Below are 12,085 nucleotides of genomic sequence, written 5' to 3' on the forward strand. Positions count from 1 at the left end.
ACCTGTTCTGAACACCTGTTCTGAAATTATCAGGCGATTGAAACCAGATAGTGTAAGGAAGTCTCCCTACTTTGGGACATGCAGAGTTTAGACGAATCGCTGTCAATACTGGTCAGACTTCTAAAACTTCAGAATCTCATTTGAACTACTGAAGAAGCATTGTGATTTTTTTTCCCCCTAAGAAATTTAGAAGTCATCTGGTTAAGTTGTTCCAAAAGTTCCTGCCAAAGACTTACAGCCACTATTGAGTAATATGGTATCGGGTGGTATTAAATCCTACTGCCCTGAATAAAACAGAGTGTGGACTGCACGTTGTGGTAAAGACGGTTAGCCATCTATAGGAATCCATTCTTTCCTTGGGCACAGAGCCAGAATATATTCTCAGACTCTCTTGTAGTTAGGTGAGCCACGAGATCAAATTCTGTTCTGGAACCTGAACAGAAATGTGGTTTGCCATTACTGGGCTAGGGGTAGAGGGTCTGTTTAGAAAAGCAGCTTTGCCCCCTCAGTGCTCTCTTTATTTCTGCTGCAGAGAAAGGAGTCCCCCACCCCACCAGACCCCACTCCCACCAGCATAACTATGGAGGCCCCATGTCAAAGAGCTCAGCCAGCCTGGTTTTCCCAATGACTGCATATAAAAGAGGCTCCCGGCAACAAGGATCTTGCCTGGGACTGATATATGAGTGAGAAATAAGCTTATACTATATTGAAGTTATTACATGTTTGGGTCTATTTATTATAGCGGTTTAACATTGAAGGGTGGCAGAACAAGTCACCCTAAAATGTGTCACTTTGGCATAAGAATTATTTGGAGCTAAAGGCACTTGAAAAACGGCAGGTACAAGAAGGGCTCTCTGACCTCTGCTTTTCCTCCTGAAAGCAGGTGATAAAACTCCGATGTGAAATATGTTCTTCCTATACCCGTAGGAAAGAAATATTCCTATCACCAGAGATGGGGATTTGAGGCCAATGGAAATCTGTACAAACCTTGTTAAAATAACTCTCATCTTCCTTTAGGCCCCCTATATATTTTAGTGACTTTCTCACAATTACCTCTCTTTATTCAACCTTGTTTATAAACGCTTAGGCCTAGCCATTCTTGGGTCTTGGTTTTCCTATGGGGGCTCCCACGTACACATAAAAATCTATACGCTTTTTTCCTGTTCATCTGTCTTATGTCAATTTAATTCTCAGGCCCAGCCAGAGACCCTAAGAAGCTACGGGTAAAGTCTGGCCTCCCCTACAACAGATCCCAACTACTACATATGCCATATTTTAAAATCATATACTCTCTCTAAAATCACGTGGGAGTAGAGATACCTTAACTGTGTTTTAACACTTCTTACTTTGTCAAAGATGCTTTCATATGCATTACTGCTCGGTGCCACAGTAAGGGAGCTTAAAAAGTCACAATTTAAAATAATAGAAGTAAACATACACTTCAAACTTCTGATATTATGCAATAGAAAATTCCATAGAGCCAGTAAAAAACAAAACAAAGCAATTAAACAAATTTTCAATTCCCAACCGGAGTTGGTAATAAATACACTTTGAAGATTACTGTTGTGGTCCAAATTACCAACAGGAAATTATTATGAATGTCGGAATTGTCCTTACCTGCTAAAGAGGACATATTGATAATGACGCCGCCTTCACCTCCGTTTTGCTTACTCATGTAATCCAAGCCAAGGTAGGTTCCACTGATAACAGAAACCTAATCCAGAGACATAAACGGGAAAAGCAACATAGCCATTATACCTTATTATGCATCACAGACTGAAGTTTTTACGGCGATTGCAGACACCCAGGGAGATTTCTCCAAATACTATCACCAAAAGGTTTTCAAGTGGCTGCTTGTTTTTTTTAAAACGAGTCATTGACTAGCTTCTCTTTTGTTTGCCTACAGTGGGGGAGCTGCTCACATCTTTGCAAAACTCCACTTAGTTGCCCAGTCTGAGACTTGACGAAAAAAGTTGTATTCCCATGGTGCTGTCATTGACCTCAAACCTCAGCATCTTCGAGAATGGTACATGCAGTGTTCTTTTTCTTCTCTAAATATTGGGCACAAAATTTATTTACCCTTCTTACCATGTGGGTCTCAGATCCGGGTCTTTCACATTCATCTGCTCTGTTTAATTCTCTTGCATCTTGGGAATATGTAACAGTGGAAACCCTTGATTTCCTACACAGCTTTCATGTCCTTTTTTAAAAAAATTTCTAATAAAAAGTCTATTTGGCATTTGTATCTACTTCTTCCTCATGTCATGCACGAGGAAGGTGATCTCCCCAGGTTTAGCGTGGACACTGATGAATTTCGTTCAGTCGCAGAAATCCCATTCTCTTTGCTAGTGACTGGTTTAGGGGCCCGCATGTGACCCATTTCTACCAGGGACCCCTGAGGAGCAGTCAGCTGGAGGGCCAGGTCAGGGAGGGGTGGTGGAAGAGGCTGTGGCCAAAAAGACTGTTGTTTTTAAGAAAACCAGAAAGAAATGATTGCATCAGTCCCTTTGCATCCCTTTGTGTGGGTGTGATAGCCGAAATACACAGTTACATCCTTAAGATGAAAGGTCTGTGAAGGGCAGCGGACTGGAGAAATGAGAAGACACTGGGTTCTGGGATCACTGTGTTGCAGTATCAAGCACTCCCGACCTCTGTGTTGTGAGATCACAAAACTCTTTTACTCAGTTTCAGGACCCTGACTTTTTGGTCAGTTGGACACACGGTCTTCTGTAATGTCTGTCCCTTAATCTCGTTCATCACTCTTGCACTGTTTTTTTTGAGAGTTTACTCCGATTGGTTATTCACCTCCCTGCGTAGGCAACTTTTCTGTGTACTTTTTTTTTCTTAGATTTTATTTATTTATTTGTCAGACAGAGAGAGCAAAGGAGAGCACAGGCAGGCGGAGCAGCACAGGGAGAAGCTGAGCAGGGAGCCCGATGCAGGGTTCGATCCCAGGACCCTGGGATCATGACCTGAGCTGAAGGCAGAGGCTGCACTGACTGAGCCACCCAGGCGCCCCTGTTGTATCCTAACATTGGAGAGTTCTCCACTACCAAAAACAACTTGTGGTACAAAACTTCTATTGGAAACTTCATTTTCCCTTTTAGATTTACGAACTCTTCTCCCTTCCAACTCAGACTTTGAGAAGGTGAACATTTTCTTTTGACATCTTAATTCCTACTTTTTGCATTCTTTACAATACTGCAAAGAAAATGATACGACAGTAATGAGTCTGAAACTGAGGGAATATAGTGGTGGTTACCTTCTTTTTATTTTGAAAAGTCCATTTGGCGTTTCTTGACAAGCAATGTTGCCACTCTACCTAATAGTAGTTCTAGAACAAAAAAGTAAATTGAAGATTCTATTTCTTAAGCCATGTGTCAGTTTGATATTAAGAAGGCTTAAGGAGAATGAGTAAAATCTCCATATGATTCCCTTTACAAAGAAAAAATACAAAACATTAAATGGTTTATATAAGAAGGAAAAAATGCACATGGCTGAAATAACTGAAGTCAGTTAGATTCTGGTAGCTTCTGCTTAAGTCTCTAGCATGTCTGGACAGAATTTCTGTTTACGCATATTGGCGCTATGCTTTTATTCTCAGGTATTTACAGCTTTGCTGACACCCTGCTTTTGTGTTTTCAACATCCACAAGATGCAGCCAGATAGAAAGCCTGGGAATATTTAAGCTTTATTTATTTTTTTTAAAAGAAGATTTATTTCCAAGGTCTTTGGTGGAGGAAGACAAAGGATTATTTTCTCATCCATTATCAAGTTAAGAGCTGAGTAACTTTTCAAGTGAAAGTGTTCTTGGAATAAATCTACAAAACAGGGTTTAATGCTTTGGCTGGGGCATATGTGATATTTTCACCTCCTCTTCTACAGTAATCTCTTCCTTATCCCAGATAATAAATTCAAGGAAATGTTAAGAAACCACAGAATAAAATGTTTTTGTTAATATTCTAAGAACATTTCTTGTCCCTTGGCAATGTTTATGTATCACATAGATTGGGTCATTAAAACAGCAAGCATCTAGAGGAAAAAAAGAAAATGAAGATTATAGACATGTTCCAGCTACAAACACAAAATAGCAGGGACCTATAGTATTATTTTAGTCTATCATAAAGGTACTCTCAATTTTGTATTTGACCTTCAACAAATTTTGTATTCGACTCTGAAAAAAAGAAAAAGGAAATCCTATGGCTAATTTCACATAGTGCGAATAAAAATTCACTTACTGACAAAACGATCTAATTAACACATGCTTACTCAATAGTTTTGGTTATGAATAATTTTTGTATGTAATACCAAAATTAAACTGTGCTGTATTCCAAATCTTAAATTAGTTTTTTCCACAGATTAAAGTACCCTGTAAGTTACAACTACTCGTAAATTCCCCTGTACTGGGAATAATTCTTAGGTGACAAAGATAAATGGATACATGGTAACAGCATATTTGTTTAACTCTTCTTAGCAGGCATCATGTCTTCTTTTTTTTTTTTTTTTAAAGATTTTTATTTATGTGACAGAGAGACAGCCAGCGAGAGAGGGAACACAGCAGGGGGAGTGGGAGAGGAAGAAGCAGGCTCCCAGCGGAGGAGCCTGATGTGGGGCTCGATCCTAGAACGCCGGGATCACGCCCTGAGCCGAAGGCAGACGCCTAACGACTGCGCCACCCAGGTGCCCCGGCATCATGTCTTCTTACTATATATATGTAATATAATATATATTACTATATATAATATATAATATGTTCTATATCATATATATTTCCATATATATTTTTATATATATAAAAAGCACACATGCATGTATTCACTACTGAAATTTCCTAATCTATCATTTTCCTTATCTTGTCTTCCTCCCCTCTGAGGTTCCTTTTAGTTTATTTCTGGTTTTTGTGCTACACTCTAACTCTAATTTTAAAAATCCTGTCATCTATATCATGAAACGTTGCCTTTCAGGTTTCTTGTCTTTTCTCCAGCCCAATTCTCGAGGAGTATTAATATGGACGACCACTTTTTTTTCTGAAATCCTTGTTCATCCTTGTTTCTCTGTGTTCATTCTTTTCCATTTTTGCTTCTGTGGTAAATATTATTGTATTCCCCCTTGCAGAGCTACTTAAAATTTAGCAAGTTCTGCCGAACCATATGCATTCAACTAGATCTTTAAATATTACGGAGTAAGAGTAACAGAGAGAAGTTACTAATTTAATTTGTAATCAACATCCTTGGGAGCCAAGAAAAGGGAGTACATTTGACAACATTTCTACCCATCTCCTCAACTCTTCCTTGGAGGTAGAGTAGGGCGGAGGAATCCACCTCATATAGAAATGAGATTGTGAGAATGAAGAAGACGTAAGTGTTGACATTCTGGAGGAGAAATGTAGTTTACTGACTGATACTACGTAGTAGCACTGTGCTGGATGCTCACGTAGTTAGGGTTTATTTAAGCTTAACCATCCTCCCCGGTAAGGAAATTATCTCCATCCTTTTACAACTGGGAAATTCAAGACCAGAGAAATGAAATAAGAGTTCATGAACTCTAAGTTCAGGGCTGTCATCTAGTTTTGACGGGTTCTAGATGTATATCCTTACCAGTGCAAATCTTTAGTCAACCCTTGTATTTCTGAAAAAAGAATTATCCTCATAAGCCATCTATCTTGTTCAGTTTTTATTTGAGTACACTAAGGGATTCAATATGTTAGTTACATGTGCAAATTAGATTATAAATCCCACCTGAATGGGAATGAATTATTTAGGCTTATTAGAGATCAGAAAGTAAAAAAGTATATTACAGAATGACCTTATCAATATTCAAAGTTAAGTCTACCTCCCCCCGCCCAATTGCCAGAGTAACCTTTGAGAGTTATTCAAAGGTTCAGTCTTTCCTGAACATTCCTAAGGAGCTCTGGGTAGATATAAATAAAGGCACCGCGGTTGGTTGCAGACTAAGGAGGAAGCACAGAATAGCCTAATGGAAACAAAAGAATGGGAAGAGGTTTAATGTATCTCTTGTGTGGGAAGAATGGTGAAATTTGCTGAGTTAAGGATAAGGAAGTGGTTAAGTTTGTTAAGGAGTAAAAGTAGAAGGACAGATGATCCAGTTTGGCAACACTGATGTAGGAAATAATCCAAACATTGTACTGAAATGCAGAAATGAATATCCATGTGTGTAAAATATCACAGAACAGCTGTTTATGTATCCAATAAATATAAATTGAACATCTTCTCTGTACACAAAATAAAAATTTTATGCCTTGAAAGAGCTTATAGCATACTGGCATAAATTGCACAGGTATAAAAATAATTCTAATAAAATTTTAAAATTTGTTAACCCTATAAGAATGTTATCATTATGGTGTACAAGATTCCAGAAGAGGAAGGGATATGTGGTGAGGTCCTCTAACTAAGTGGTTACTCTAACAGGGACAGGAACATAGGGGAACATGCAAAAGAACAGACATGGTATCATAAAAGGAGGCAAATTACATCCAGAGTTTAAAAAATATATAAACCAAACACAAATATTTGCATTATACTAACAGAGATAATCAAGTTAGAAGGATAATGATAGGTCAGACTCTAATCTACTCTTGAGCAGGGTGTTGCAGGTAGGAGGGGAATTAACATGTTTTCAACCTATATATAGGTAACAAAGGTTATATCTTGCTCTCTAGATGTAAAATTAAATAAATGTCATTAGTTCCTGGAGTTGAGCTAAGGAGTGGCCTATGTCAGCAGAGTCCAAAGAAAAATAAAGGCCAGATAATTTCAATGAGGAAGGATCCAAGAGAGTGAGTTGTAACCAAAGGAGTCAAATAAAATTCTCCTGGTCTTCTAGAATTTTCTATTTGAAGATAATATAAGAATGTGTAGCCTGCAGCAAGTGTTTATTCACCCAGGCTATGTTAAAGCAAACATGTCCTCTCAGCCAGACAAAGATTAATAATTCTAATCCTATTACCTTTGTGATAATCTCTTCACTATTTTCATGTTCTTTATATTAACTCTAATCATTGCACAATTTTATGAGAGCTGATTCCTGTCTTTTTTTTTTTTAAGATTTTATTTATTTATTTCAGAGAGAGAGCACGACTGGAGAGAAGGGCAAAGGGAGAGGGCGAAGCAGACTCCCCACTGAGCAGGGAGCCCAATGCAGGGCTGGATCATAGGACCCCAGGATCATGACATAGGCCTAAGGCAGATGCTTAACCACTTAACCGACTGAGCCACATAGGCACCCTGACAGCTGATTTCTTACAGAAAAGACACAGTAGGTGTCCATTATGAATGCAAGGAATACAGGAACTTTATACCCTAGTGACCTCCGTCTATAAAATATCTGTAGATATTACTAGTGAAACTATTAAAAATATCAGTAGTGAAAAAACTGCTGTGTGACTTGTGCTTTTTCACTAGCAGAGCTGGATTCAAAGAAATTCTTGTCACTTTATATGGTTGTGGAAAGTTCCATTAAGTTTATAAAAATATATTCTTAAATATTCCTGAAGTTCTCAATTGGTTATATATTCATTTTTTTCCCATCTGGCAACCAAAGGATGTTATTAAATATGGTTCATAATAAGTCAGGGACAACCACCAAAGATTAATAAAATGTATAATTTTCAGGGCGCTTGGGTGGCTCAGTCAGTTAAGCATCTGCCTTCAGCTCAGGTCATGATTCTGGGGTCCCAGGATCCAGCCCTGAGTTTGGCTCCCTGCTCAGTGGGGAGTCTGCTTCTCCCTCTCCCTCTTTCCCTCCCCCCAACTTGTGTGCATGCTCTCTCTCTCTCTCAAATAAGTAGATAAAATCTTCAAAAAATAAATAAAATAAAATGTACAATTTTCTTACTAGCAGAAAAAAATTAAAGGTATCCAGTGGAATTTAAGAAAGGAATGGAAAAAGATCAAAAGCAAAAAGAAAACTTAGTAAATTCAAAATATGAACTGAAGGACTGCCTGGGTGGCTCAGTTGGTTAAGCAACTGGCTCGTGATTTCATCTCAGATCATGATCTCATGGGTTGTGAGACTGACCCCTACAGCAGGCTCCACACTCAGCAGGGAATCTGCTTCTCTCTCTTTCTCTCCCTTTCCCACTGCCCCTCCCCCTACTCACTCTCTTTCTCTTTAAAATAAATCTTTAAAATATTAATTAAAAAATAAAATATGAAAAAAAGTATAAGACATAAATCCCAATAAAGGGTAATAATAAATATAAGTGGCTTAAATTCACAGATACAAAATGCAGATATGCTCAGATGTGACTTAAAAAATAAGAGCTCATGCTATACTGTCAGCAAGGGACAAATTTAACATAAATGTTGACAGATCAGGTTTCTAAACATACACACATATCCCAGAAAGACTTTGGGGGAAATTTGACAAATAAATTTTAAAGCTATTTTGAAATCTGATGATATCTAGGAACACTTGAGACAAATTTTAAAAAGAACTGGAAGGAGTACCTTTCATTCTCAATTAAAGGACTTAAGGCATCTGTCAAGTTTTGGGAGAAACTTTGTACCCTTATCAAAGTGGTTCAGCTCTTTTGTGAGGTAGTGTAATTCTCATTACGCCCATCAAGTTATTACAGTTCAGAAATTATTCATGGGAATGTAGATTCAAGTCAAACATTTATTGACTAAGCACTATCTTCAAGATACTATGTTGATTACTGAGAAAGAAAGAAAAAACATAACACATCCTGTTTTTAAGGAGTTTATCATCTCTCAGGAGGGTATCATGAAGTAGAGGGCCACTCCCTATATGTTTATACACACACAGTGGTCCTTCCGTACTTGACACATACCTGCTTTGCAAGACTAGAAGAATGACCTTCCAAGGGCAGGGTGACCCCATGCACAGCCTAGCTCCTACAACTTGCTTTGGCTAAGGTTTAAGTTTTACTAAACCCCACTATCTTATGTCAAGTGTGTCTGTAAAATGGGATAAACAACAAACTTGTGATACAGAGGATAAAACAGAAATTTTATTTCCTAATTCTACAGTTTTGTAATTTAAGAGCTAAATGATCATCAAACATTGTAGAAATTATACACACACACACACACACACTTTCAGTATAAAAATCCTAATAATTACAAAGTCTAACAGTCACTTTAACCTTGCTTTCTATTCTATTTCTGGAATTAAATGAAGATTTAGTGTTTAAATAAATAAGTTAAGCCAGAATTGACAAATATTTTTCTATAAAGGGCCAGATGATAAATAGTTCAGTCTTTACACATCATAGGGTGATCGTCACAACTATTCAACTCTGCTGCGGAAACAAAAAGCAGCCACAGACAATATGTAGATGGGTGACTGGAGCTGTGGTCCAATAAAACTATAGACACTGAAATATGAATTTCATATATTCATATATTTCATGGTTTTTTCCATTTTTTCAACCATTAAAAAATATAAGACCCATTTTTTCAGCTTGCAAGTTCTACAAAAACAGGTGGCAGGCTAGTTTCACCTGTGGATCATAGTTTGCTAAGTCCTAAGTGATGCAATACATTGTTTTTTTTTTCATATTTCCTTTGAAGATTTTTAAGGCAGATTTATTTGTGTAATTAGATGTCTCAAATGTCTTTCCATTTGTAAAAGGAAATGCTTCTTTTCTAGCTTTCTGCGACTCCCCTTTTTTTAATGTTGGAGGTCTTTGTATTGATCCCATGAATGAACGAACCTTTTCGTCTTTAAAAGCATCATTTTATTAAATAAATTTAGACAATAAACATGGCAAAGATAGCTTACCAAATTAATCTGCACAGTTTTTTCCCAGTTTTTCTCATTATTCACGCCAGCATTATTGACCAAAATGTCCAATCTTCCAAAGTGGTCTACAACTTTTCTAAAGGTATCTAAGTTAAAAAAAAAAAAAGAAGAAGAAGACGACATTATAGATACATTCTTATGTTCCATATGTACATTTCAATATTACCCTGTGCCCTGAAATTAATTTTCATTTATCTACTTTTATAATGAAAATCATACTCTTAGACTGTGACTTAATGCCTTGCTTCTCAAAGTGTGGTTTGTGAGCCAACAGCACTAACAGCATCACCTCCAAGCTTGTTAGAAATGTGTAATCTGGGGTGCCTGGGTGGCTCAGCTGGTTGAACACCCGACTCTTGGTTTCGGTTCAGGTCATGAGAGATTGAGCCCTACTGGGGGCTCTGCATTCAGTGGGGAGCCTGCTTGAAGATTCTCTCCCTCTGCTCCTCCCCCCACTCGTGCATGCTTGCACAGTCTAAAATTCTGTCCTTAAGAAATTACTGAAGTTCTGTGGCTTAGACTATGACAAACATCCTTTTTTAATAAGCCATGTTATATTAAATGCAAGTCTTCTTGTGTATTCAGATCCATTACGATCATTTCAGAGAGTTTGATACCCCAGCAAGTAAAAGTGTACTTTTCATTCAGTTGATTTGGATACTGTAACTTCAATATTTACTATTCATTCTTTTCTCTCACTATTATTGCTTCTTTGTATTACTAGTTTGTGTAAAAAAAAAAACTATGTTTACCAGGGTAAAGTCTGCATAGATCCTGAGGCCTGAAGTTCATTCATATATTGTCCAACCACATGCCCAGTCCAGTCCTTGCAAACCCTCCTTAGCGAGTTCATACTTGGCTTTACCACTTTTGTATCAGGAAACACATTATTTCTCAAAGCAGCCTTTGACAACAGTTCTATAGATTTAAACTGTTTCCTTGGGCCTTTTACCATTGGTTCTAGCTCTATTACTTGAGACTAAGATAACAATCATGGCTGTTCTTCCAAATGACAGAAATGTATTCTCTGGCTTAGGGCCAATACAGGATTTACTTGAAAACAGTAAATCCACACAAACTTTATTTTGATTGAATAAAATCTAGAATTATTAACAACCACCAGGCATATTGAAGAGGGCATGGATTCATCAGTTCCCAAATGGATAAATTACTATGCAAGTTAATTGCCAAAAATATTGCAAAGGCCATTATTTACAGTACTTTACCATACTGGAATAGAAAACAACAAAATAAAAACTGTTTACTTTTTCATGGAATTTTTAAACTGTTTAAAATCTCAAATTGATTCCAGAAAGGTCCTCTAGCAGAACACAGCTAAGGAATAATTTTTTTTTCATTCCACCTGAAGCACGTTCTACTCTTCAAAACTCACATCCATCTTACAGAGAATTAGGTTGTTAAGTGCATATGTCTAATTGCTTCTTTAATTTTCTTTCCTTATTCTGGTCTCTAAGCATTCCTTATACTCTGCCCTTATCAATATCTAATACATCATCTTTTCTCTGGCCTACCACTGAATTTTGGGCTCAAATGGCTTACGATTCAGCTCTTGCTGACATTTAGAAGCTTGGGGAACTCTATAATTTACCTGAACTCTCCATGTTGTATTTTTTTCATTTGCAATATGAATTATGTCTAGATCATCTCTCAGAAACTTTTCACTTCCATATTTATGTGATTTCTAAGAAGTCTCCCTTGGCCACAGCCTAAACAGTTTCAAAAGCTGTAGAGTGCATTAAATCCTGAAATTGTTGAGAGTCAAGGCCCCGTCTTCCTTAAATGCAAATAAATGCTGATGTGCAGACAACATGTGGATTTCTCATGACCAACATGCCTTCTCCTGGTCACTCATTACGTGTCTGAGTTTCCTCCTCCACAATCACTTATCCTTAAGGAATGTGTTTACAGCCAAGTTACTAATTTTAAATACTGGGAAGCAACACAATTAAGGTTAAATATCACACGTGAAACTACATAAATTCAGGCAGAAATAGCTTTCAGATGATCTATACTGTTTCCTATTTCATCAGCATGGATGTTGGGATTTGCCATGACTTTATCCTTGATCCAAAATATCATGCATAATCAACAAAACTTTATCCTCTGGCAAAATATATTCCACTAGCACTGTGGTTCACAGACCTTCTAGTTGTGCTTGTAATTCATGTTATAGGTCTTTATTAGCATTTTCAGATTTAATTACATAATTTCCTTTAAAACAATTTCCTTTAGCTGTAGGGGAACCTTCTAAGGTATCACTCCATCTTCACCCTCTTAT

At 37.3% G+C, this 12,085-nt stretch overlaps 1 protein-coding gene across 1 annotated transcript in view; it reads right to left on the bottom strand.

Moving 5' to 3' along the window:
- Positions 1–12,085, bottom strand: part of HPGD (15-hydroxyprostaglandin dehydrogenase) — a 29,916-nt gene that overhangs the window by 16,368 nt on the left and 1,463 nt on the right. Inside the window, exons 3-4 of the mRNA XM_045799412.2 lie at positions 9,766–9,872; positions 1,618–1,714 (exon numbers count right to left, since the gene is read on the bottom strand). Coding sequence (XP_045655368.2) covers positions 1,618–1,714; positions 9,766–9,872 — 204 coding nt within the window. The remainder of the gene's footprint in view (positions 1–1,617; positions 1,715–9,765; positions 9,873–12,085) is intronic.

This window comes from Ursus americanus, chromosome 13 (genome assembly GCF_024610735.1).
Source record: "Ursus americanus isolate L20-20 chromosome 13, mUrsAme1.1.p, whole genome shotgun sequence".
Lineage (NCBI taxonomy): Eukaryota > Metazoa > Chordata > Mammalia > Carnivora > Ursidae > Ursus > Ursus americanus.